Source organism: Phytophthora cinnamomi, assembly GCF_018691715.1.
Source record: "Phytophthora cinnamomi strain GKB4 chromosome Unknown Contig55, whole genome shotgun sequence".
NCBI classification, from domain to species: domain Eukaryota; phylum Oomycota; class Peronosporomycetes; order Peronosporales; family Peronosporaceae; genus Phytophthora; species Phytophthora cinnamomi.
The window spans coordinates 1119975-1146599 of record NW_027150988.1 but is presented as its reverse complement, the minus strand read 5'-3'; the positions used below and the strand labels follow the sequence as shown (position 1 = coordinate 1146599).

Sequence of the window (26625 nt, the reverse complement as noted above, 5' to 3'; positions counted from 1 at the left end):
CTGTTGATTATCGTGTCGCTATAAGAATGGGAGGGTTTGCATCTCATGAGTCCTATCCGACCGAGGGAGAACCTGCATCCGACACAGACTACCGCGGGTCCCTCCGGATGCTGACTGGTATGCTCACCCGCCAGCACGCGGCGAAGAAACATCGCGGGAAGTTGCTTCTGTTGGGTCTCGACGGCGCCGGGAAGTCGACGCTCGTAAATCACCTCTCACGGATTTCAATTGGTGACGACTTGACCCTTTACACCGCCAAAGGCATCGAGCTACCTTCCTACTTGTTCCCAGACCCGACGCGAACACTACAGATGGCATCCTATCGCTTTGAAACCAGTGACAAATACCTGCAGCTCGTCGATCCTCCGGGACGCCGTACATCTCGAGCGAAATGGTACAGCGCGACCGGCGACTGCTCAACCTTCGCTGGGAGCAGCAGCAACCTCAACAACCTCACGTCCACATCAGTCACCAATACGTTCCAAACCGCCGTGCCAATCCTCGCCGTGTTATTCGTCATCGACGCGTCTGACCCCGTCCGCTTCCCCGTCGTGGCAACGGAACTCGTCCGCTTCCTCAAGCACAAGTCTCGGAACAAGGTCTTCTTCAACACCCACCTACTCCTCGTGTTCAACAAAGTCGACCACTTTTTACCTCCATTGCCCGCCGAAACCCCGGAGGAGCCTCAATCCCGAGAGTACCAGCAACTTCTCAACAACCGCAAACAAGTCCAACGAGCGGCGATGCGCGACGCGCGGCGAGAACTCCGCAAATGCATCGACTACGAATTGAAAATGGACCAGCGCCGCCACCCAGTCCACTCGAGAGACTCCAGTGCAGCATCCTCCGCCTCCTCCTCTAAGTCGAAAGCTCTCATGTTCGCAGGCCCCGCGGCAGTAGCAGCGGAAATGGGATTCCCTAACCATCAAGCGAGACGGAACAACCACTCTTCCAGAGCTTCATCCACTCAGTCTCCCGCAGTTTCCTCCATCTTCACGAACGCCGTCGAGTGCTGCGCTCAAGACCGAGACAGCGTCCGAACGCTGCGTGATTGGCTCAACGAGGAGCTCAAGAAGACTTCTTCTCCCTAAAATATATATTTACAATGTTCTTCTCTTTCGTGATCGTTTTTTTCTTATCTTGAGAGAAAAATTATTCATCGTCGGATTCGTCGTAGTCGTCGTCTTCTTCTTCTTCTTGAGGGAGCTTCTTGTTCTGGTCTTGTGTTTTCTTCTCCTCTTCTTCTTTTGCTACCTCCTCTTCTAAAGCGCGTAGAAGCTCCGTCTCTGCGTCCGACGGCGGGGGAGCTTGCTTCTTGGAAGGAGAAGTGCTTAAACGAGCACGTTTGGGCACGTGATCCTCCACCGTCTTGTTCACGGGCGGAAAGGGGGGAGGTGATCGCTTCTTGTCCTCCATCTGAATTTTTCTCGGCTGCTATTGGTCGAAAAAATGGGAGTCAATAAATAATGTACCCATTTTGAAGGAAAAAGGAGCCGTACATGTACCATAATTAATTCAATTAATCATTTGTCTCCATGAGCATTCAATACAATTAAATTAATTGTATTGAATGTGCATGGAGACACACAGTGTACTTCACCAGTTGTGTAGTTGCTGGACGGGGTTGATAGAGCGTCCCGCGAAAGCTGGCTGATGGTGCTCAATGTTTTGGTGATGGTTCGGAGAGCCATGGTTTCTTCATGCGCCGTTGGGAGCGTCGTGGTAGTGCTGATCCTCAATTGGAAGCAGTACCGAGATACACAGGCGTGCAGTGGATCGGTGGGAGAAGGAGAAATGACTGTCCAGCTTCGGTCTTCAAGATGAATGCCGGTGTTGGGGTAGTACCACAGCGTTGCTCCAACTAGAACGACACGGCCCCGTTCGCAGTCTTACCCCACCTGGTATCGAACCAGTAAGCGTTTAGTGGTGACACCGTTGACTACGGGTTGGCCAGCAAGATAACTTACGAAGCGGAAGAACCGTCCAGGTCCGTGTTCGTGTTCGTGACAACATGTCTCCAATGTCTCGCGTTGAAGAGGCAACGGGTGTGACCAAGATGATGTGGGATGTAACAGCCTCTTCATGCGTGTCAATTGGTACATTTAGTGTACACGTCAATTGATAACTTGACCAGTGATAGTTGAGAAGAAGTTTTTGTCAATAGTTTAGCGGACGTAGCTACAACAGGGTAGTGCAGCAATGCTAACGACAGTTAAAACTCAATGTCACTCTTCAATTTCCATCGTGAGCGCTAGTACCATTACAGACTACGACGTTGTCCTCAAAAGTCGGTACCATCGCATCCGCCTCCAGGCGCAGCGCGTCTAAACTGCTGGCCAGTCTCGCGAGTAGCACACCAGAGAGAGTAGGCGGGGAGATAATGCTGTCGGTTGTGGGTTTGCGTGGAGCACGGACTCAAGTCCCTGTTTGGCATCAAGCAACAACAAGCACCGAGTTACATCAAAGATACAGCAACAATGCAAGAGCGTACTTCCAGAGTGGTCATCATACCGAGCAAGTAGCGAATAGAACCCAGAAATTTCAGCTGAGCGACCAAGGCGTCTCTGAGTTTCTGGTTGGTGTGCTCTGCGCAATCTTGCTCGGCGCGTGTAGCCACGGCGATGTCTTGCCATCCACGCGAGAATCTGCTCGCTTGTTGAACCAACGAAGACACGTGGTTGGTGTGTCCCGCGTGGGCTTGCTGCAATCGTTGGAGCTTGGCTGTCAACTCTTGGCTTCATATCGAAGTGCCTGGAGCTCGGCTGTCGTCCGGTGTTGTAAATGTGTTGAGTAGGGCAGTGGGCCTACCCGCCGACTTCGTTTCGATAGTTTAGGGGAATGGCGTTGAAGGGGCTCGACCTCGGGGCTGAGAGGCGCGGGGTTTCCGACGCGCTCGTCGCTCTCGATCGTGCCAATAGTGTCCAGAAATTCCAGAAACTCTGTCAGATCAAGTGTGCCGGCACCACTCATGATGCAGGACTGAGAATGGATTGTGTTGATCGACAGGCTGGTGATCCAGGCCGCACTGAGCTTCGCGAAGATGATTTCACCAACGTGACACCCGCATAATCTATGAGGCAGGACAAAGTGATTGATTTTATGCATTGGTATCCATCGGCGAGACAGATAGATGTACAAGACCCCTGCACAAGATCGCTTCAATTATCTCACAAGCATGTTACGCTACACGTCTCCATCGATACTTCAACCACCACAAAATTGCAGAGAAACCACGGATGATAGTTGAGTTGGTTTGGTCCAAAAGATTATTTACCAAACACGGGTAGGAGTTCGCTGGTTCTCGGTTTGAAATCATCCTATTCTTGTATTAAACCTGAGAGATAAGAGATATAAGTGAATTGAATAACAAGTTTAGAACCTGTCGTGAGACTGTATATCTAAGTGTCACCGGGCGAGGTATCCATACTTGCGCTGATGGGAGCCGTATACGCTCGACCGGTTCTGGGAACCTCAGGCGGAGTAGTACTGTCTTAAAGTCGTCCCCGTCGCGACGGAGCTCGTGCCAACGCTGGTAGAGAAACTGATAGTGCTAGCGGAAAGAACTATTCAACCGAGGAATACAGTATTCCTAATACTTGGAGGTAGCACTTCCACATTGTGAAAGTGGATATCGTTACGAAGTCGCCCAATAGGATAGCATGAAGAACTACATATGTGGTAGTGTGGATGTATTTGTCTGCTCGATAACGTTTTGATGAGACAATCCGGTAATTTGGAAAGTTTTGAAGTACATATAGTATAATACGTGTAGTAATGTAGCAAAAGACGAAGAGAAACACCATGCTATGAGCGTGAGAAGGCAACCACCGCGCCGCACGCTTGTCGTTGTATATTATATGATCATGGATTGCTCGCCATTGTAAATCCTGGCATAACCAAACCATCGGGCGAATCAAATAAATCGACTAATGTTCGATGAAGCTAAAAAATACTGTTTTAAGCTGGGGGTAGGAAAGCAAATAGATAACGGAGTAAACGAAGATGGCACAGTCAATTGCTCCAGTTTATTAGGCACTTCCTAAAAGCACTGCTCCACGGCCGCAACATTTCTGACAGGGCTGTTCACTTTCAACAGCAACATCACCTCGAGTACCATCGGGTAGAAATGGTGTCGCTCATGGCGGAGTACGGCGCGAGCGGCACTAAAAAGCCTCTCTATCATGTTCGAGGTTGGAGGAATCGATCTCAATAGCACGTAGTCTTGTTGTTTTGAGTGCGGGGAACTACCCAGCAAAACAAAATTGCTACATGTACGCTTGGTTGGGAGACCATTTTTTTCTACTTGTTTTTCCTCGAAGGATAAGATCTGTGTGGTAACCACACTGTGGTTAGTTAGCCTCAGACATACTACATGCATGTCAAAGCCCGTGTTGTAGATCAATAACGACTTTTGTGATTGTACAGCAGTGGCTTTGTTCGTGTCGAAGCATGTTCAGCGGTATTACTCGTCAAGGAAACAACGTAAAGCATCGCAATCGTCAAAATCGTTATAGTGTAGTGACTTCGTCCATGTCGAAGCATTTTCAACCATATTACTTGTCAATGAAACAAACATACAGCATCGCAATCGTCAAAGTCGTTATTGCTCGAGATCATGGGCTATGAAAAACGCTGGGTAGACCATTAGTACGTATATTAAAATACGACGGAAACCAGCAAGCACTGACACCTCACTCTTCAATCTACCAGCAACTGAGCATTCGCGAACAAGACTTGGAACCATGCTTCTCTCGGTGCTGTTGCTGTGGCTCTAATAGTCGGACAAGTGGCAGCAGGGACTGTCAACGTGACTTGGTCCCCCTGTCCAATCGTGTCGCCTGATTTAAAGGGGATTGAAAACTCAAGCGGTGCTGAGTACACGACGTACGCCGCGCCGTTGTGCCACTTCGGTGTGTGTAAGACACCCGATTCAGCCGAAGCGACCGTCGACGTTTACGTGAAGCGGGTTCCAGCGAAAACAGACCCGACGAAGGCTCCAAATGTGTGGCTTCTTCAAGGCGGCGTCGGCTACAACCCCAAAGGATGTGAGTACCGGATATTCGTTCATACAGAACGATGCAGTGCTGAAGTACTCACTTTACGCTCGTTGTGTTGGGCAGTGGATACGTTAACTATACACGTAATCGAAAAACTGGGTGGATCCGCAAACCTGTACATGATGGACCACCGCGGAACTGGTCATGGTACGATATGGAACACTGCTGGTGGAGCGCATCATGCATCTCGACCCCCCGGAGGTGACAGGCTACGTTTTAGATGCGGTCGCCACGACGTCGGGCGCCGCGCTCGACCAGTTCATGTTCATGACTGATACGGATGCCAATTTTGGGGAGGTTGGCGACGCGTTCATGGCCTTGTGTGCGGACGACAGCGAGTGCAACACGCATTTCAAGAAAAAAGGACTGAAGGTCAGCGTCCAAGAACTCATGGTCAAGCTCGACAAGAATCCCAACTCGACTTGTTCCCAAGTAGTCAAGATGTTGAAAACTGACGTCGGCACCCGCAACAGAGGCCAGGCTCTGGTACAGGTGGACATCGTCCACGAACTGGTTGTACGTGATCAACTTGGCTTCTATGAGCTTTGTCTTGTATCTCATCACCTTAAAACGGTATTTTGGTAGCATCTGTCACTTCCTACTGGCGGGGGGGTCTTGTCATCGCAACTTGCTATTCGCAAGAAGCAATGCGGACTGATTCACACCACAGCACCAATGCTACGTACTGGAACATCGTAAGCTAAAGGTTATGGTAAAAAGCGTGCGTTTGTAAAAGATATATTTTAAGTAGCAAGGGGTGGTGTCCGCTAGCGGGGCGACCATGACATCTATCATGCTCGTTGCGTTCTAGTTGCTGTGGTAATTATTTCAGTCGCTTCATTATGTAAGCACCGACGATATACCTATACATCTCCACATTCCTCTGGCCTATGGCACCGCATTTAACTGCCTGTACCGAGCTAAGACCTTCAGCGTTCGAATCAGCGCGCAGGCATGGTGTCCAAGAGTTTTAGCTCAAGTCACACACCACTCGATGAAATGCGAGCACAGGATCGTCACACAAATTCTTGCTACCTACATACTTCGAAGTATGAATTGTTCAGGGATAAATCTTCTGTCCACTCTGCTGTCAGTCCGGGTGTATGTGGCGACGTACGATAGATCCACCAGTAGGCCAAACGGGGGAGATAACTTCTGCATAATCGTCTTCAAAGCTGCCAAAGATCTGATCATCATCGCAATACCTGTTACCTGTAGTCGTTAAGCTAATTTTCGTTACTGCTACTACATCAGCAAGTTTTGCAAACTACAACGTACACCTTATGGGTCCACGGGATTCGCCTGCTTCTCCTTGTCCGCTTCCGCCTTCTTTGGGTCGTAGGCAGGGAAGTGGTAGCCCTCCAAGCCCTTCTTCGCGTTCCAAAAGAGCTCGTACGGGAGCGGCTCAGCTAGCGGCCAGTCATTACGGAAGCGCGCGGGGAGATCCGGGTTCACCAGGAACGGGCGGCCGAAGCCCACGAAGTCGGCCACACCCGCGTGCAGCACGCCCTCAGCCTGGTCGCGCGTGTAGCTGCATGTGGCCATCACGCGGCCCTTGAACAGCGTCTTGAGGTCGAACACCGTGAACACGCGGCACTTGTCAGAGCGGCCAAAGCCGAAACCATCGTGCGTGGCCAAGTAGCAGAGACCCATCTTACTCAGCTCCGTGATCACGTACGTGAACGTCTCATAGTTGTCCTCGCTGCCCATGCCGCCGTACACGCCGTTGGGCGAGAGGCGCACTCCAACACGCTCGGCCGGATACACCGTCGTGACAGCCTCGATCAGCTCACGCAGGAAGCGAAACCGGTTCTCCACCGAACCGCCATATTCATCCGTGCGCTTGTTGGTGCTTGTTTGCAGGAACTCGTCAATCAAGTAGCCGCCCGCACCGTGGAATTCCACGCCGTCGAAACCCGCAGCCTTCGCGCGCTCAGCACACTTGCGGTGGTCTTCGATCGCTTGGTGCACCTCCTCAAGCGTCATGGCGCGCGTCACCGGGAAACCTGTGGCGTTGCCCTCCGAATCGTGAGTGCGGCCCGTCGAGTAGCACGACGACGAGCACGAGGCCACCTCGTTGCTCGGGTGGAACGACGGGTGCGACTGGCGGCCCATGTGCCACAGCTGCAGGAACATCTTGCCGCCCTTGGCGTGCACCGCGTCCACGATCTTGCGCCAGCCCTCCTGCTGCTCGTCCGTGTACAGCGCAGGCGCGCCGTACCAGCCGTACGCCTGCTCCGACACCGCGCAGCCCTCCGACATGATGAGACCGGCACTCGCGCGCGCCGCGTAGTACTTGACGTTCTCGTCCGTGGGGCAGCGCGTCTTGATGTCCGACCGCGCGCGCGTGCACGGGCTGAAGACCATGCGGTTCTTGAGCGTCAGGCCGGGCGCCAGCTCCAGCGGCTTGAAGAGCTCGTAGTCGGCGACGTTGGCGGACATTCTGACCAGTCTTGGTGGTTGCTTGGTGGGTGGTGGGTGTCGTTCAAGGCAAATTGAAAAGTGAACGCTATTGAGTGCGCCGTCCAAGTGGCAACGACAGCATGGCCCAGTGTCCCCCTTGCTGCTCGAGCTGATACCGTTGACACCTTTCGGTAGACGTGAACGATTACGACGCGAGTCAAGCATGACGCAAATGTAGCCATCTGTCTCTTCGAGCGCGAATTCGACCAATCACGACCTGATCACGTTGGTATCCAACGCGTGACGCAAGCACGAGTCTGGGCCTAATTGTCAACGAATTATCTCGGTCGGTAATATAGATCCCCCGTCGCCACTTGGTTAGAAATGTTCGCCGCTGTTGTCGAGAGGGCGATCTTAGTTTGGAGCAGACGCACCACATTCACACGAATGCGCGCCTGGTAGCAAGTATGCAACTGATCGAAATGGGGTGGTGACTCCGCCATCGAGAACTCAACGGCTTGCTTGACGGAGCGGGCGAAACGGGATTGTTGGCGTTACCAGGTTCGCCAGGAGTTCATACCGATTGTGTGGTTGCTGTACTGGATCGAATTTTTCACCGAGGAAGAGGAGTGCTCCCACCTAAGCTTGGCGTGGTGGCGATAGCGAGGAACGACGACAGCGTTCATGGTGATCTTGAGGAGAAGTACCAATGGAGAAGAGGTGGCGTGGATGGATACATCAGGAGAGCTTGATACTGCAGAACACGGCGGAAATCCTGAGCCTGCACGACCGTCGACATGATATCCTCGCGCGTCGATGGAGTTGAAGTCTCTTATGCCAAAACGCATTGTCGTGACGAGCAGAGCTCACTGTCTGGGCACCACTGCTAGACACATCAGAGTGATGAATCCAGAGCCACACGCCGGTGCGCTCAGCATGTGCAACGTACACGTACGTCCACCAGAACGCGTTCCGCGTAGCACTTTGGAGATGTGTACTGATGGCAGTGGGATCGCCAGTATCCACCTGCACCAGCAGCAGGTCCTTTCAGCGCTGCTGGAAGCGCAGCTGGGCAGCTCCGCCGTCGTGCTTGTTCTCGGGGTGAGAGAGCAGCAGCAAGCTTAGGTAGACGCAGCTGATTGAAGCGAGAAGTATCTCCCACGCCAAGTGATGAGTGCCGAGATGTGGGGATCACCTGCACTCTCTCCGGTGCTGTCCAGGCATTCACTTCCCCTGTTGTTCGCTGCAACCTCGCGTTTGTACCTTGCTCTGCCTCCCCCGCTGCCAATGTGACACGATGGCAGGGGAATTGTGGCCACAGCGTCCAGCAGGGTGGACTTGAGACTACATCGCTCGTGTCCGACGATGCAACCCGAACAGTGTTCGACCCCGACACGTTGAAGTCACCGTCGACAGCTCTGACTCGAAAGCACAACTGGCGTTACCCTTGACAACAGCACCTTGAAAGTCCGGTTGAGGTCAACCCCGGCACCGATGATATTTCAGATCCCTGGGCTGAATCGAGTTCGTCTGCGCGTACCAGTGCAAGACGAGGCTACTAACGGAGCCCTCTGAACGGCGTCTGAACGGCCCCGCGAGAGTTTCAACGGCGACTTCTTCCACAACGCCCAGCAAACTCCTGCATACTCTGTCGGTAGAGCACACCCTGATGCATTGGGCTCCCTGTTCTCGCCACCATGCCGATGCTGAGAAGACGAGCAAGACGGCCGCTTCCTTCGAACTTCCGAGTCGACGGTTGTGTTCGCTTTCTGATCGCGACGTCCCTCGTCTTCACAGCACATTCACACTGGCGATAAGGCGAGAGCTCGCAGCTCTTCTCGCCGCCAGCAGGTACAATAGTTACTCGCGTGGGATCTCCTGGAGCCCGCAGTGGCGTTACGGAGCCCTGGACTCCGCTGCAAGCACACGCACGCACTTTTCAATTCGCCTCCAAGAAATCAAGCACTCCACGTTTAACACAAAAGTACGCTTCGATTGCCAACCGTCCACAAAAGTCGGCCCCCGAGTCAAATGGCATTTTCAGCAGATGGAGCCGACTTCAACGTGCGCACCAACGCCAATGACAACCAAAACTCCACTCGACCACGACGAAAGTTTTTGAGATGGAGGAAGCACCGATCCAACAGCAGCGACAGGGACGTCACGATCGAGATAAGCGGAAGTGTTGAACCCGCCGCCGAAGTTTCTCGGGTCTCGTCGATGCCCTCAATGAATATAACACACCACCGAGATGTCGAGGAGCTCCTCTGGGCGCGCACCCAAGCAGTAGCTGCTCCCGACATCGATTTCAGCAGCCTGTCGACCTTGTCGCTTGATACGTGGGAATCCAAAGACAAGCCCAGCAAAAACGAGAGCTTCCGTACCTTCACGCGCCAACTCGTCACCCCGAACATCCCCACCGTCACGGAAGTGCTCGTCACGGGAGAATTGCAGTGCAGCGTAACCGAAGCTGCTGCGTTGCTGTGCTCAACCGGAGAAAGCGAGTTCAACTCCGTCATGACGAGAATGTACGGGCGCTCGTTCCAGCGCGGCACTGTCGTGCACAGCTTCAAAACCGATAATCAAAGTGGCCAGCTTGACGGAGATTTTCTGCCGCCGTATCGATGCGTGAAGACTGCGCGCTTTGCTCGTCCACGTTTGGCTTTGTTCAACACCGATGAGAAATGGTGCTTCCTTGAGGAGTTTTTGCCTGTGGTGAAAGACTCGGCTGGTGTGCAAGACGGGTTCACGCTGTCTCAGCGATCCCTACGACCATCAACGCTTCCTCGAGCAGTGCGACCTCCGATTGAACTTGTCCGGCGTAGCCACGGTGTGGGCTTCACCCGTTCCAAGAAGCACACCCACCAGCTACTGGGTCTGTCACTTGGTTACTCGATCCAAACGATCAGCGGTCGGCATCCTGCTGCAGTCCGCGTCGTGTTTTATGGCTACTCGTCCGATGACGAGAACGAAGACTTCAACGTTGTCCGAAGGAGAATCAAGCTGCTGGCCCGCGGTGTCCTCAAGCTCCCCGATATGGTGCGCCGCCGTCGAATAAGCGCTCAACTTCCCGCTGATGCATGGTCCATCTCGAGATTGGCATCGAAGTACCCAGCATCCCCAGCGGCATCTCATTGCGTGAACTGCGCACGTAAATTCCACAAACTCCTCATGATCAAGAAGACGCGTTGCTACCTGTGCGCTCACTTCGTGTGTTCTCGCTGCTGGCTTCGACAGCCGCTGGAAACAGCAAACGGCAGGAAGATAGCCGTGCTTGTGTGTCCTCACTGTCTGGGCAGCATCCAGAACTGCAACTACGCGCACCTTGCGGCTTCCTACGTGTCTGGCCGTGGAAGTGGAAGCAGCGCAAGCACGTCAAGTCGCGTTTCAATGTTCCCCGCTGGAGGAGCAGGCGAGCAAGTCCTTCGGCCTGCACAGGTGCTATCTGACGCTGATGATGCACCCGAACCTGGTCATGCTGTGGTGTCATATCTTGCTGACGTCCTCAGCGACGAAGCAGAAGAGGAATCGTCTTCCAAGTCAGGCTCAACGGTGGATCTCAGCACCAAGGTCAGCACGGCTACCAACGTGCTGCAACAGCTAACGTCTGTCCTTGACGAAGGAGTCAACCGTGTCATGGCACACTGCTTTTATGATTCTGACAACAACACTGAAGAACCGGAGACCGAGATGTCTTCAGCCCTACAAAGACTGCAGGCTCAGTTTTCGAGAGAAGTACTGCCCCTGGAAGCTTGCATTCTCTCCAACGCAGTCGCTCGAACCTACCCCATCGACACCACGGGTGGAGAAAGTGTAGCCGCAGTTCCCGTCGGCCCCGTGCCCCCGAACGAAACACACCGGCTTGAAGCGATCACACAAGAACAGCTCCTGCTGGCGATGGGCTCCCCCGAACTCACGCTCGTCTGTGAGCTGGCGTCACAGGAAATGTCCTGCATGGCCTCGTTGGTGACGATAGTTGGGCGAACGCTGCAGTATGTCCTAGCGACCGACTACCCATCGCTCCAAAATGCCGAGCTGCCTCGAGAGCACACCCTGTGCCAGCACCTGTTGATGGGGGACAGACCAATGCTCGTGCAGCACCCCGAAGCTGATGTCCGATTCTGCAACTTGAGTCTCGTCGTGGACTACGGGATTCAGTTCTACGCCGGTTTTCCCATTTTCAGTCGTGACGGTCTTGCTGTTGTGGGGTCGCTCTGCTGTCTTGACATTCGTCCGCGAGAAATGACACAGTCCCAGTACTCGACACTCTTGCACCTCACGCGCACAGCTTCTAGCATCATCGTGGCCAAATGTGTCCAACGACGAGGTCTCCAAAAGCTGCGCAAGCGAGAGTAACAGTACAACGCGTTTTCTGTCGTCCATATCAATGTATCAGGCTCATCGGCGAAAGCGACACCAGCCTATGTCCAACGAAAAAGCGAAAGTGAGCAGTAACAGTGAAGGAATTGAGTATAAGCATCAAAGGTGGAAATGCATAATAATTCCGCCCACGTACCTGTTGCCCGTTACTACAACTTAGCGCATGTCCACCGTGCAATTCCCTGCTGATACAGCTCGCAGTTGGTCAGCCATCCAGCATGAACACGTCTCAAGCTCCAGCAACAAAGTCCAGTGGCGCGAATAGAGATGTGTCGCTTTATTACGGCAAGCAGTTCTCCAAGATAGAGAAGGGGAATGAGACTATAACACGCAAAAGGGCCTTTCCCGGTCTTCTTCTCTTGCTCGCATCATTACTGTCGATCTTTGCTTGCTCTACATCATGCCGCACTATTCCAAAACAAGACATAACATGTCGGTAAGTCAAACGTTCAGTAGCATGTCATACTCCTCAAGCGGGACTTACGTTTCCGGAAGGAGGAGCCTCGTCGTCCATGAAATCTGCTCGGAATTCCGCCTCAATTGCGCGAACTTCGTCGTCGGGAAGGCCTTCACTCTTCATGCTCACCGGAATACCATCAGACGTTATCAGGATGACACAGTCACCCTTGGGGTTCAGCGAAAACTTGTTGGCCAGGAAAGAATCCTCGCCCTTTTTCCGTTCATGCTTCGCGTTCTTGTTTCTCTTGTTGGAATGCACAGTTAGCGTAGACTGTGGCCGCATCAAATACGTCGGCGGGAAACGGAAAGTCTGATCCATCTGTCCACGTACTTCCCATCCTCCGAGCGGAACTTTGTCGCTGCTACTGTTCTTCAGCACAATCCGATCCTTTGCCAAGTCCAAGGCTGCAATCTGCACTGCAGAGGACGAAGATGATACTACTGACTCCGCCGCAAGCGCGCGCTTCGGCCGCTTGGCAGAAGATCCGTTAGTATTCTCGCTCTTCCGCTTGCGGCCCTTTGTGTTGGGCGTCGATACGGCTACACGGCTTTCCTCGCGGTCCAAAATACGGCGGTACTTCATAATCTCGGCGTCGAGCGCAATTTTCACGTCCATCAGCTCATTAAACTCCCGTTCCTTCGCCACCTTCGACGATCGGAATCTCTCCAGCGTCTCCTCATAGGCCTTGCGGTCCTTGGTCGACTTCGACCGCACTTCCCGGTACTCGCGCTCCAGCTGCGCCACCTTCTCCGTAAGCGACTGTCTCGCCTTCAAACTCTCCTCATAATCGTTCGCCGTGCGGTCGAGCTCCTTCTTGGTGCTGTCCAACTCCGCTCTCACATCGTCCAGCTGGCCCTGCAAGCTGCCGGACACGGTCTCGAAGTGGTTGCGGACCTCCATCTCCATCGAGAGCAGCCTGTCCTCCGCCTCCTTCTTCCACTGCGCCTGAGCGTCCAAGTGCTTGGCCGTCCACTCCCGCCGTAGCTTCGACAGCTCTGCGTCTCGGGTCAAGTCAAAGTCCGCGCTCTTCTTCCGCAGCTCCTGCAGCTCCTGCGTGGCGTCACCGAGCGCCGCCACATGGCCGCGCACCTCGCGCTCCAGATCCTTCACGCGGCGCCTGGCCACGTTCAGCTGTGTGGTCTGCTCCGAGAGCGTCTCCTTGGCCGAGTCGGCATTGGCCTTCTCCCTGTCCAGCTGCACCCGGAGCGTCTCCACCAGCACCTTGACCTCTCCGAGCTCCACCTGCTGCGCACGCAGCTTCACCAGCTCCTTGTGCTGCTCCTGCTCGAGCGTCTGCAGGCGCGCGTTCTGGTCCATCTCGTCGTCGAGTTTCCTGCATTAAAGCATAAAAGCATGATTAAAACCATTTCACCACGCATTAAAAAGCGTTTAAACCCGATCTTACTTGCGGGTCTCCTCCAGCTCCTTGGTCAGGCGAGCGCGCACGCTGTCCAGGTCCTGCTGCATGCGCTGTTTGATAGTCTCCAGCTCGCGCTCGGCGGCGTGCTTGGCACCTTCCAGCTCGTTCACGCCCAGCACGTACATCTCGAGCCGCGAGTTGAGTTTCTACATGAGTTTAAACGTGGTAAAACCACGAGTAAAAGCACACGTGCGTCAGTCGACCGTTCTCGGCTCACAGAGCTCCAATCGACGCGCGAGCGGCGGCGCTGCACGCACCTGGAGCGAGGCCTTCTCCTCCATCCTCTTGGACTTGATCGGGGACAGCTCCGTCGGCATGGTGGGCGCGGGAATGCAGGCGCCAAGTCGGAGTGGAGTGCCGCGCCAAAAAGGACGCGGAGACTTTCAAACTGGCGGATGGGAATGGGCTCACTTGGCGTTTGTATGGATGAATGGTGTGGCGCACACAAATGAGATGATAGCAGCAGCTGTTTATATATCGGATGCTTATTCGCTGTAAATGTAAATTCGGTGTGGTGTACAGAAGTAAATAAGAAACGCTTACTCGCTATAAATATGACCAATCGGGTGATGTAATAAGCCCCACTTCAACTTGAAGGGGTTTCAAGTCGGTTGGTGTTGTTTTTGGCACGATCGACTGCCCACTTCGGCTTTCTCCTCCTCTGGTGAGCAAGATTTGCATTCGCTTTGCTGCCAATGAGCCGACTTTTGGCTTCGGTGTCTTCGAATGCGAGCTCCTACCTAACTTAGATGCGGCGGTGCCCAGCAACGACCCGTTCGTGTTCGATGGCACCGACTCCGACCTGGCACAGCAGCTGTACTACCGAGAGCTCGCTGGGGATTCAGCCAGACAGCTCAACCTCACCGAAGTGCCAAGCGCGATTGAGGGTCGGCTTGCTACGCTTCAAATTGACTGAGACATCCTTGATGGGATTGCCCAACGTGCGCTGTTGTGGGTTTCCGGGTTTGGCTTCTCGATCGATGGCGAGCCGCTTCAGATTTTCACCGACAGCACGCACTCCACGGCAGATATCGCTATCCCGACCAGCGACTTTGAGGGAGCTGGCTGCGTATGGAATAACTGCACCCAACTCGACAACACAACGAGTTGCAGAAACCTCTACTTCAACGGTGACCAGATAATCTCGTCGACAAGATGCCTCATTGAGGACTTTGAAGACAGCTCCTCAACTCACACGGCGATATGGTCTACTGGTGGATCCCCAGACACGGTTTCACTTCCGTACACGCTTGGATGGATAGCACTTCCGGTGTGAAATTTACTATGCTTGCAATTCCCACAGCACCCTTTGAGGACGAGGTAGCATACGGAGAATGCCCTTCCGCCTCGCAAAATGGTGGATATGAGTCTCAGATGATTCCGTGCGCCTCGACATCAATTTTGCATCTACCTCGAGGTATGCCAGAGGCTAAAATGACCACGGTTGAAGGGAGTGGTTGGGTATCTCGATGGCTCGCGGAGAACTACTCAGCAACAGCGACGCCAGCATCTGCTACCACGAGCTCAAGCACGGTAATCATTGACAAACTTATGGTGGGGGGATTGGCACGTCAGCTATTGCTGGGATTATTGCTGCTTGCATCGTAGTCATGCTTTAGGATTCACGAGCTAGTCGCAGTCAAAATGCTGCTTCCAAGCACACGTCGAGACATGAAGCTTGTGAATGAATTTCTTGCTGAAGCCAAGCTGACCGCTACTATGGGCCACCCACGTATCGTCGCTTTCATCGGCATTGCTTGGGACTCGCTTTCTGATCTGTGCGTGGTGCAGGAGTTTATGGACGGTGGAGACCTGCGAACGCTGCTAAACACTTACCAAAAAGAAGGCTGTTCGGCGGGATTTGATCGCGAGAAAGTGACCATCGCGCTGCATGTGGCTCATATTTGCATTCATTGAAACCTCCGGTGATTCACCGTGACCTAAAGTCTCGCAGCATTTTGCTGAACGAAATGCACGAAGCCAAGTTGACTGATTTTGGGATTTCGCGATAACGACTCAACAGAACGATGACTGCTGGCGTTGGAACGTCATTGTGGATGGCACCTGAGGTGATGACGGGCGAGAAATACGATGACAAAGCAGATATTTCTCGTTCGGAGTGGTGTTGTCTGAGCTTGATTCCCACGCACATCCGCATGATCAGATCAAACAGGAGATGCAGCAATCGTATGCGGCGCAGATGACGGATGCCACCCTTCTACAAGAGTGGCCATGGAGACAATTAGTATCAAGTTTTCAGAAGCAGGCCTTCAGTTGATGCTAGCACTGGGCAACGCGTGTGCTTCTACGGACCCAAGCAAGCGTCCAAGAGCAGCCGAGGCACAATTCAGACTCGATGTAATTCCCTCAAAAGAGATTGTATGAATGCAATCAGGATATGCCGGATCGGCAAGAAGTACCTTTCATGATTTCTGGAAATAATGTGATGAAGCGTGAGATCCACAATAGTAAAGCTTCACCCGATAAGAATTCATTTAGCCGCCATGGCGTACCTTACTCAACTCAACCACTAGCCTCATTCCATTTACGCTATGCAATTTGGAGTTGCATTTATCGTGTAAGTATCAATGCTGACGGGTACGTAAGTGTCTAACTAAGCCTGTGCCTCCTCCTTGGCAGCGTTAGTGCTCTCAGTAGCTTCAGCCTTCGGAGCCTCGCTTTGCTCACATCAGAGCGCTAGCGTCTCGTCAACCTTCGTGGTGTTGTCGCCGCTCTCTGCAGCCTCAACTTTGGTTGCGTCCGTGCTGTCGTTCGCCTACGCTGCTGCTGGCTCGTCCTTCGCTGGCGTATCTTTGCCATCCGTCTCGATCTTGGTTTGCTCGGTCACAGAGGACTTGATAGCTTCAGCCTTCACTTCCTCGGCCACCGAGGTCTCGCCGCTAGCCTCAACGACCTCAGCCTTGGTCTCCTCGTTCACAGCAACTTCAGTAGTAGCCTCAACCTGCTTCTCCTCCGGCACTGCCACCTCGACCTCCTTGTCTTTCGTCACGACAGGTTCAGCCTTTGGTAGGTCAGCAGCTTCAATCGTGGCTGTAGCAACAACCTCGACCTTAGCGTCCTCCGTGGCGGCATTCTCGATCTCAGCGTTCTCCACAACAGTTCCAGCCTTAATCTCCTCCTTAGCACCTTCCTCGACCGTCTCACTCTTAATAGTCTCAACCTCTGGCACAGCCACCTCAGCATCTTCCTTCACAACAGCCTCGGATTCCTTCTCTTCCTTCTCAACAGTTTCGACCTTAGTCTCTTCAGCCACAACAGACGCAACGGATTCTACCTTAGCCTCCTCCACAACGACAGCCTCGACCTCCTTTTCTTCCGTCACAACGGCTGCAACCTTAGTCTCCTCACTCGCAACAGTCTCCGCCACGGCAGCTTCAACCTTGACATCTTCCGTCACAACAGTCTCGACCTCGGTAGCAATAGTCTCCACCTTCGTTTCCTCCTTCGCAGCAGCCTCAGCCTTCACCTCCTCCTTCACAACCGCCTCGACCTTCTTCTCCTCCTTAGCACTTTCCTCTGCACTCTCAGCGTTGGCCTCGTCGCCCTCCTCAATCTTGTCAACTGTCTCCGCTCCCTCCGGGACCGGGAAGCGCTTCTTGAGCCAGTTGTCCAGGAACACGAACACCGCCTCGGACTCCGGGTCATCAAACAGCGCGTGGAAGTAGTCCTCAAAGATCTTAAACTCCTTGTCCTGTGCAGCGAGTCTGTCGTAGAACACCTTGGCCAGCTCCAGACTCGTGACCTTATCGTTCGACCCCATCATCATCAGCATGGGCAGCTTGCACAGCGCGCTGTCCTTGTCCTCCACGCGCTTGTCCGCCTCCAGCGCCCTCATGGCCTTGAGCGTCTCGGCGCCCATTCTCGCCGTCACGGGCTCCGAGACCGTCAGCGGGTCGGCCCTAAAGTCAGTCAAGTAGCCCTGATCTCTACACAAGAAGTCTTCGTTGACCCCCGGCACAATTCTAGCCTTGGGGAGGAGTTTACTCAACGGGCGGGCGAACACCGCCTGGACCCTGAGCGTCGTGGTCATCTCCACCAGCAGAGCCGGGGCCACCAGCACCACGCCGCTGAAGCTGTGCTTGCCGCTGAGAATGGTGTGCAGGCTCACCAGCGTGCCGTACGACATGCCAGACAGCACGAGCTTGGGCTCATCGCCGCCGTTGAGCGCCAGCTGCGGGTACAGCTGCGTCTTGGCCAGCGTGACGAACTCGTTCGTGTCGTCCACGAAGTACTGGAAGTGCGCGCTGTGCGCACGCAGCCCGTGCCGGTCCGAGTCGCTGGCGCCGTGGCTCAGCAGGTCGTAGGCCAGCACGCCGAAGCCGGCGGCGCAGAGCCGCTCGTACAGGTGGAAGTAGCGGCGGCTGTGGTCGCCGATGCCGTGCAGGTACAGCACGACGGCGCGCAGCGGCGTGGAGGCCGGCGGGAACAGCGCCAGGTACGACAGGCTCTGGCCGCGAGCGTTCTTGAACTTGCCCTCGAGGTGGCGCAGGTGCGCCGGCATGTGCTGCGCGCGCAGCGCCGAGTTCACGCGGCCACGGGTCGCCATGGCGTTGAGGTCGAGGCGAGGTGACGACAATGCCGGAATGCACACGATGGGGCACGAGAAGCTGACGTCATACGCCTCGAAAGTGTTTACCCGTGGAAGAGTTAGGAGGTTATAGTCTATAACTTATAGAGGTGTGTGGGGATATGCAGAAGTGAGTGAACAAGGGGATGGGGTGGACGAGGAGTTTTGAGTAATGGCTACAGTTTTTTGCTACATGCATGCATGGGTTGCAGTGGCACAAACAGAGATTCTCTTCAACGTGTGCAGCTGTTCGCAGGCGTCTATCTTGTCTGTAGAGGTGGCGTGGGGGAATGGATGCAGGAGTGGGCGAGTGCTGGACTATGGCAGTGCAGGAATACAGAGTTTATTGGCAAAATAGGGAGGTGCCCGCACGCTCTCGTGGGTCGTCTCGAGCGGGCAACGCAGCAGCGACGTCTGTAACTTAAGCGGAGGCGGCCTCCTCCTTCTTCTCCGTCTCCTCCTGCTTGGGCTCCTCCACCTTGGCGACTTCCTCGGCCTTGGGCTCCACTTCCTTGGCGGGCTCCTCGACCTTGGGCTCCTCCTCCTTGGCAGCCTCCTCAACCTTGGGCTCCTCAGCCTTAGGCTCCTCAGCAGCCTCCTCAGCCTTGGGCTCCTCCTCGGCAGCCTCCTCGGCCTTGGGCTCCTCAACCTTGGGCTCCTCGGCCGTTGGCTCCTCGGCCTTGGGCTCCTCGGCAGCAGGAGCCTCCTCCGTCTTGGCGGGCTCCTCAGTGGCAGCCTCAGCGGGCTTCTCCTCCTCAGCGGCGACCTCCTCCTTGGCGGCCTCCTCGGTGGCGGGCGTCTCCTCGGCCTTGGTCTCCGTCGTGACGGCGGCGACCTCGGGCGTGGCCTCAGCGGGCGTGGTCTCAGCCGGGTCCTTAGCAGTGGTGGATTGAGCGCAGCCCATGGTTAATAGTACTTGGGGTGGTGGGTAGATGAAGTCTCGACTTGCGTCCGAGCGTGCAGATTCGCGAATGCCTCACGATGGACGGGGGGCGACAACGGAGCGTAAAGTCGCGAGGGACAAGCCCGGGGCTCGTCTGTGTGTGTGGCCGCCTTCCCTCGCCGTCTCATCCTCGCGATGTTCTCGCGGCTGCGAGCACTGCACCACGGAGACTCGCGCGCACCACGCCTGACAATGCCGCTCGTCACGTCGTGATTTCAACGGGGCGACTATGTCGCTTTCCGCGGTGATCTCGGCCGCGTCGCCGCCGCGGTGCTGTCGGCCTGCTGAAAGCGCCAGGTCTCTGCAGCTCGACGTTGGCTCGCGCCGCCGCATTGACTGGCCGTTAGTCGCTGCCGCGGCGCGTGGCTCGTTTGCTAACTCGCCATTGCTGTGACGCGAGTTCCGCCTCTCGGTGTCGATCGCAATCGGCACCAACGTCTGCTTGGGCCGAGCTCGGACTCACTGCGCAAGGGTTTCTCAATTATACAAGTGCATGTACAGACAAGGGTGAAGTCTACATGTATGCACTGCAAGTGCTGCTGCAGCAGATTGGAGGCCGGCGGTCGTGACGCGAGATGCATTGAGCCCAAATGTGACGAGTATGGTGGCCGTATATCGCCTCCACGGCCCCGCACAAGGCGACGACATGTCGGTAGAGCGCAGAGCCGCACGGCGGGCAACAGCCGGCCGGCCAGAGGCTGGGCCCCGCGCTCGAGCATGGTCCGCCTCATGATGGTTCTGGCGGTGGCGAGAGACGCGTGATCCGCCTGCGGTGAACAATGACACACGCAGCTCGCGATCGGGCCGAGCATTTCGCCTCGGACAGCAATTGCGCCGCCATTGCTGCGCCATTTGTCGTTGCAGGCTGCACTGGAAGGGAAGGGACCACTTCGGCGAGTTGAAGCGAAGCGTGCGGCTCGCGGGGATGATCCCCTGAGATATGGACAGCGATTACTGACGAGCTTCGGCCATGGTGACTCAAGGCGGGTGCGCCTTCCTGCAGGAGAAAGCGCAGCCACTTGCGATGGGGATCGGACCGTCGTGCCCAAGCGGAGATGCGAGCTCTGGCAGCGCCTGAGTCTGGGACAGCCAACACCTCAACGATGGAGATTTGGACCAGCCTGCGCTCTGTACGGGAGGCATCTCGAGCCATGCCCTCACTGCAATGCGCTACAGGGATGAGCTACGCCGAGGTAACGTCATACCACTCGATGATACGAGGATACCAAGCAGGGAGCGATATACGGAAACGTCCCCCGCGGCTCCTTTTACCTGTGTAGTGGTTACACAGTCGCTAATCTTCGACGCGGTTGAGATGACTCAAATTAGCAACTTAAGAACACATACCTCGTTCAAATCGGTGGATCTATTTTGTAAGGGGTATCCATGTTCCGCGAAGGGACACGATCTTCGCCAGTCGTTGTTGCTAGCAGCTGCCGGGCTTCAACCTGCTTCAACGCGGCGTGGCACGCGTCCTGCACTGCAACTTGCAGTGCAGTGGAGAGTCTCCACTGGCAGTCTGGTGAGTCTCCAGCGCCAGGTTCGGTCCGGGCACTGCATATCGCTTGTAGGGGCAATACCATTCACGCCGTTCGAGCGAACGAACCTGATTCCACCGTCTCGTTGACCGCGCAATGCTAGCACATCGTGTGGCAGCGCGCTACTAACGCGTATTTGGAATACGGTGTGGCAGGTTTGGAGCTGGTCGCGCACACAGCACAGTCCCCACATTGGTGTAGAGAAGCTGTGGGCTCCACGAACCTTCCGCTGTACCGGAAGAGAGTGCAGTGAACCCTCGATGTGGTGCAGGTTTTGGGAAGAAGAATAGCACGCGTGTTCGCCGACGAACGGCAGTGTTAGATTGTAGGCTCATTCACTAATCATCTGGCCAGCAGACCCCTCCACTTGACGCGTGCGGCACCACCGTTCGGTTCAAGCTGGCCCCATTCACTCGCGTTCTGCCTCGAATCTGGAGGCACGAACTGCGCCAGAAACGTGTAGTAAGAGTGTTTACCGAGCCATTCTGGCCCAGCGAGCACACCAACGCTACGAGAACATCTTTGAGCTTCAGGAGCTGCACTTAATGATCTGCTTACAGAGCGCAGAGCGATGTGAAGGCGAAATTTGCTGCTTCTCTCTAGCACTACATCCTGGAGGACTGTCCTCGTACCAGCCACGCCAGGATCGAAGGGCGGACCTTATCTCGCCAGTACGGTCCATTAGCTCAAGTTTTCGATTTAACGCTCGCGAGTGACTCGGCTTCTTTACGCCACAACTCAAAAACCTCGCTTGCGCGAGCAGGATCATCGCCCTGACATTGTTAACCACAATGCGCACAGCGCGAGACGACAGAGGTCCCCGTGCCTTTTGGGTGTGGGGCAGGTCACAGCCCATTGCACTGACGATGAATAACGCCGACGACGGTGACGACGGCAGCTCTGCATCGTCGGTCACGGCCTCCGATACGAACTTCAGCCGATTTTCAACGACCCAGCTAACCTTTGAGCAACGAGGCAGCACTTTCACAAGCGCTGGTACACTTCCATCTGAAGCAGAACTACTGCGACGAGCTCGAAGCACGCATGCTAATACTGACTTTAGTGTGCTCTTAGCGGGTCCTGAGCAAGGTGATCAATGGCAGTACGTGCAGACAGTCGATCGATTCTCCGTTTTCCAACGCCAGCGCGCTGTGACTTCAGCAGCAACAGCACCTCACACCATAGAGCGCGCTCGCTTGGAGGTGTTGTGCACCGGTCGTCTCAACGCCAGCCTTGATGAAGTCGCTCGAATCCTGCGCCCGGACACGGAGGCAGACCACAACGCGGCGATGAAGGGATTGTACGAGAAGAGCTTCATCTTCGGGTCCATCGAGCGAAAAGTACCTTGTACCAGACCTCTTCGCTATGGGGCGACAGAGACCGTAGTCGTGGAGGGAGAACAGCTTGCAGTGAAGACGAGTAGCTTCATTCACACCGCGCTATTTGCTCATAATGAGCAATGGTGCTACATCGACTTCTTCCAGCGGAATCCCGGGCGAGACGGCTTTACCATCTCGCAGCGTGCGCTTGGAGCGGATGAATCCACACCTGGACGCGTCGTTGGAGCGCATGCTCGAGTACACCAACTGCATGGTCTCGCCGCTTCATACGTCGTCGAGCAACTGCCTGAGCGACAGGGTCTCCGCGTTGTCTTCCACTCTTGGTTTGACGCTGGACAACCGAGCCAAAGCAGTTCGAGGCGTGGTGGTAGACGTCGGTCTTTCTCCGACTCGACTACGAATGCTTCAGCGGGATATTATCGTAGCGAGGCGAAGGCCCGGGCACGGCGTCTTCTAGCACTTGCATACGGCATCGCGCAACTCCCGGAGTGCGTGCGTCGCCACCGATTCAGCATCCAGGCACCGGGTGACCAAAACGCTCTTCAAACCGATAACGCCCGTTGTCCATGCTGCACGTGTAGTCTCTCCACCGTGAAGCTGACGTTGGCGACGGTCTTGTCGGACTGGAAGAGGCTCAAGAAGAAGCGGTGCTACCTCTGCGGGTATCTCGTCTGCGGATCGTGCTGGTTCGTTGCTCAAATGGAGACGGGAGCTGGGCGAGTGGCCTCCATCGTCGCGTGCACGCGTTGTCACACTCGCATCGAGACCATTGAGCCAGGATCGGTCGATCGCTCGGAAGGGGACGAAGGCAGCGAAGGTTAACTTGGTTCTCGGAATAATACAATAGTTTTGCGGTCGATAGACTACTACGCTTGGTCCGTACTGGGAACCACACGCAGAGCTTCGTTCGCGCCCGTAGGCCTGGGCCTGAGCGCTTCTGAGGCGAATCGCGTTGTGAGAAGTCCAGCGCCCGCTTGACCACGTTATGGAGCTCCCCATGTTGTGACTCGCAGGCCTCTGGCAAGTGATGAATTCTCTTGATGGCGCTCACCTTGACTTTGCATTATCCTTCGCACGGTTTCCATCGCCTGGGCAGCTCCGGCCCGAATTTGCCGCACGGGGGCTACGAGGACAGTCGTTCCGGAGGCTAGTCACCGAGGCGACAGGCGGATTCTGATATCACGCACGTTCGACCCTCCTTCACCGGACCGTTGACAGCTCTCGGCCACGACCGGATGGGGGGCAACAACAACGGCAGTTGTGAATCCGACGCACAACACCGCGTGACACTCTTCAACCTGCCGGCCATGAATTTGTCCAGAGTGCGCACCATGTTCGAGGAGGCTGGACGTCGACGCCGCCAAGGGTGGGGTGGGTCGTGGGGCGGATCGGACAATGCGTCCAACCTGTCGAGGCTCGGCTCGAGCCCGACCCCATCGATTTCGACGCAGCAGAGCGACGACGACATCCAGCAGGAAGCTCTGAGAGCTGCCGCGGGACTGTCGGATCAAGCGATGCTGGATCGAGCTCGAGCCGCTCACAACCGCGAGGATTTCGCGAGTCTGTCGGCCGGCCCCGAAGCGAACGGACCCTGGACACGAGTCGAAGGCGGCGACCGCTTCGTCGTCTTCCGGCGATCCGTCACGGGTCATAGCCACTCCAATGATCTTGAAGTGATGTGTGCAGGTCGGCTTGATGCTAGTATCGAGGAGGTGGCCAACATCCTCCGATCGAGCTCGGAGATCGAGCACAACGCCTCCATGGCGGCGTTGTATGCAAAGAGCTTCATCTTCGGGTCATACGAGCGGGAGGTGTCGTGCTGTCGAGATCGAGATCCGAAAGATAACCAATTGGATAACGTGGCCGATGACGATAGCGGGGAGCAACTCGCGGTTAAGACCAAGAGTTTCGCACGCACGACATTGTTGGGGCGAAACGAGCAATGGTGCTACTTCGACTACTTCCTGCGCAAGAAAGAGCGCGACGGCTTCACGATCTGCAAGCGCGCACTGCCTCCACTAGAATCAACGCCAGGGCGAATTGTTGGGGAGAACGCCCATGTTGATCAACTTCACGGCCTGAACGCTTCGTACTTGGTGGACAAACTTCCGAATCGAAAGGGACTGCGCGTGGTATTTCACGCGTGGTTCGACTCACCCGAAGCGGGGAAATCTCGTGGCATTAGTCGAAGTGCGTCCAGCCCCGGGAGTGGCTTGCGCTCGAAGTCGTTCGACTACGGAGATATGAACAAACACAAGGCACACATGCGTCGCCTACTGGCGATGGCCCATGGAGTGATGAATCTCCCAGACCTCATCCGCCGTCGTCGCTTTGGCGTGCAAATACCCGCTGATTTGGGCGCTGTGCACGCCTTGAACTCGCGTTGTCCGTGCTGCACTCACAGTTTGTCTCTTGTTAAATCAACGCTGGCGAAGGCGGCCTCGGCGTTTACAAGCAGAAGCTTGGCCCCACTCAAGGTGGACACGAGGCGTTGCTACTTGTGTGGATATCTCGTCTGCGTTAATTGTTGGTCAGCCGAGCATATGGAGAGTGTGGCTGGCCGAGTAGCTGCGATTGTGGTGTGCGTTCGGTGTCAAGCGAACGTCCAAGCCTGTGAATACGCGGAAGTGTTTGCTGGCACTGCCGCCGAGCGTGAAAAACACCGTGGGCCGCCTCGCGTTGTCGAAGACTCGAATAACACTCCAACCGTGTCGTTGTTGATCGACTTTTTGACTGCTTCTCTCTTGAACGCCACCGCAGGGAGCTCTGAACACGCTGCCGTGATGGCAGTAATCCGTACTCTACTTCGCCAAAATGAAGAAGATTCTGACGAAGACAGCGAGCTAGAAGACAGCGACAACAACGAATACGAGCGAAATGCTCCCCGCTTCAAGGTCTTCAACGAGACTGAAGCAGTGAAAAAGATCGGAGATATGTTGAGCGACGACCAGCTATTCCCGACACCGGAAGCGTGCAAACTTGGAAACGCACAACAACGCAGCTACCTTTTGGATCTACCTGCAGACCCCACGGCCGACGTCCCTCGTTCCCCGATTCCAAGCAACGAAGTTGAGCGAATCGCAAGCATTAAATCTTCGGGATTGCTGGAACTTGCCAACCTTTTTGCGCCAGAAACGCCCCCCACGGAGGTCTCTGAATTGAAAGGCTACTTGTCTGATGTCCACGACTTGGAATTGCTGTGTCATTTGGCTGTGAAGACTCTGGGCTGCGCTTATTCGTTCGTGACGGTCATGTGCGCGAAGCACGAGCACGTTATGTTTGGGACGGATCCAGGTTTTGTCGGTGCTGCCGTCCCTCGAGAGCAAACCTCATGCCAGCACGCGCTAATGTCTCCTTATCCTTTCATGGCCACGCACCAGGAAGCCGACGTACGTTTTCACAAGCAAGGTGCCATCTCCGCCGTTCCCATTCGATTTTACTTGGGGTTCCCTCTCAAACTGCCGATAGTTGGCGGCAAACCCGGCGATGGAGAGGTGACGGTGGGGATGCTGTGCTGTATCGACTCGAAACCTCGCGCCGAGATCACGCGCTTGCAATACGCGACCATGACTCGTCTTGCCAGCACAGCTACGCATTTCTTGTTGCAAAAAGGCCGTCAAATGCAGCAACAACAGCTACACCACTAGGCACAAACGAAGATATGTACATTGCGTTTGACTCGATATACTAAGTTCTAACAAGCGAAGCAAAATACTATCACAGTTCTGGCGATCAAACTACCATTTTGTTCAGCCGCACTACACGCTTTCTTCCAGGATCGAAGGGAATGAAGGTGACGGCCGCCCAAACTAACGATATCTTGGGTCACGATTCTAGGATGTTGAGAGTGCCGCAACGCATACGTCGTACAAACAATGAGGCTCAGTGGAGCTCAGTGACTGAGCTCCCCGATTTTTCGCTCAGCTTGACTTATCATCGTCGACAGTGCAAAAGCTTGACCTTTTCTCTCTCCGCTTTAACACCTTTCGAACCCAACAATACCAATTGAACGTATGGCTGGACGTTGAAGTAGCTGGACAGGTACTGCGGAATGCATTCGATGCTGGTCGAAAGCCACCACGGTAACAACCAACAAACGTGGGTTCTTCTCAGTGCCACTCGCCCATACACCAAATCTACTGTAGCCCAAGAGTAAACTCTAGCCACGCGGAGTTTTAGCTAGTTGTCTTCAATTCACGTCCGCGCTCTAGCCAAGCAAGACATAACCCAACGTCAAATGGCATCGATTCGCTTACACAGGCCCAAGCTGGACGACTGAGGGTCTGGGCTCCATAACGTCTGAGCTCTTGGCGCCATGACGTGCGGTAGAGTCCAGCAACCTCGCGATAGTGGAAAGTTGTGCATAGTACGCGGAGGGTTCTTGCCATATTATGTGTGTGGAAGCCACTGGCCTGAATCGGGCAGGCAGCCGCCGGAAGGCTGCATTATTGTCGGCGACAGGCGCAGGGATATCCTGGCTGAATTGAACGCCGCCG

General features: G+C 55.0%; 8 protein-coding genes across 8 annotated transcripts; 4 read left to right on the top strand and 4 right to left on the bottom strand.

The window, feature by feature from the left end:
- Positions 1-107: 107 nt before the first annotated feature.
- Positions 108-1091, top strand: IUM83_12900 (uncharacterized protein; the record flags this gene model as incomplete). The annotated part of the gene is made up of 1 exon (XM_067937546.1): positions 108-1091. The coding sequence occupies one exon, from the start codon at positions 108-110 to the stop codon at positions 1089-1091; it is 984 nt and encodes a 327-aa protein (XP_067788075.1).
- Positions 1092-5201: 4110 nt separating this feature from the next.
- On the top strand, positions 5202-5756 carry IUM83_12899 (Serine protease family S33; the record flags this gene model as incomplete). The annotated part of the gene is made up of 2 exons (XM_067937545.1): positions 5202-5573; positions 5643-5756. The coding sequence occupies 2 exons, from the start codon at positions 5202-5204 to the stop codon at positions 5754-5756; spliced, it is 486 nt and encodes a 161-aa protein (XP_067788186.1).
- Positions 5757-6338: 582 nt separating this feature from the next.
- On the bottom strand, positions 6339-7499 carry IUM83_12898 (12-oxophytodienoate reductase; the record flags this gene model as incomplete). The annotated part of the gene is made up of 1 exon (XM_067937544.1): positions 6339-7499. The coding sequence occupies one exon, from the start codon at positions 7497-7499 to the stop codon at positions 6339-6341; it is 1161 nt and encodes a 386-aa protein (XP_067788145.1).
- Positions 7500-9680: 2181 nt separating this feature from the next.
- Positions 9681-11816, top strand: IUM83_12897 (GAF domain-containing protein; the record flags this gene model as incomplete). The annotated part of the gene is made up of 1 exon (XM_067937543.1): positions 9681-11816. One exon carries the CDS (start codon positions 9681-9683, stop codon positions 11814-11816), a length of 2136 nt encoding a protein of 711 aa, XP_067788151.1.
- A 417-nt stretch (positions 11817-12233) lies between these two features.
- On the bottom strand, positions 12234-14037 carry IUM83_12896 (lamin-like protein; the record flags this gene model as incomplete). Its single annotated transcript, XM_067937542.1, has 4 exons — positions 12234-12248; positions 12325-13633; positions 13706-13866; positions 13978-14037. 4 exons carry the CDS (start codon positions 14035-14037, stop codon positions 12234-12236), a joined length of 1545 nt encoding a protein of 514 aa, XP_067788150.1.
- Positions 14038-16496: 2459 nt separating this feature from the next.
- On the bottom strand, positions 16497-18287 carry IUM83_12895 (putative serine protease family S33; the record flags this gene model as incomplete). The annotated part of the gene is made up of 1 exon (XM_067937541.1): positions 16497-18287. The coding sequence occupies one exon, from the start codon at positions 18285-18287 to the stop codon at positions 16497-16499; it is 1791 nt and encodes a 596-aa protein (XP_067788153.1).
- A 442-nt stretch (positions 18288-18729) lies between these two features.
- On the bottom strand, positions 18730-19212 carry IUM83_12894 (neurofilament heavy polypeptide-like; the record flags this gene model as incomplete). The annotated part of the gene is made up of 1 exon (XM_067937540.1): positions 18730-19212. The coding sequence occupies one exon, from the start codon at positions 19210-19212 to the stop codon at positions 18730-18732; it is 483 nt and encodes a 160-aa protein (XP_067788152.1).
- A 4152-nt stretch (positions 19213-23364) lies between these two features.
- On the top strand, positions 23365-25776 carry IUM83_12893 (uncharacterized protein; the record flags this gene model as incomplete). Its single annotated transcript, XM_067937539.1, has 2 exons — positions 23365-24514; positions 24665-25776. The coding sequence occupies 2 exons, from the start codon at positions 23365-23367 to the stop codon at positions 25774-25776; spliced, it is 2262 nt and encodes a 753-aa protein (XP_067788147.1).
- Positions 25777-26625: the final 849 nt, after the last annotated feature.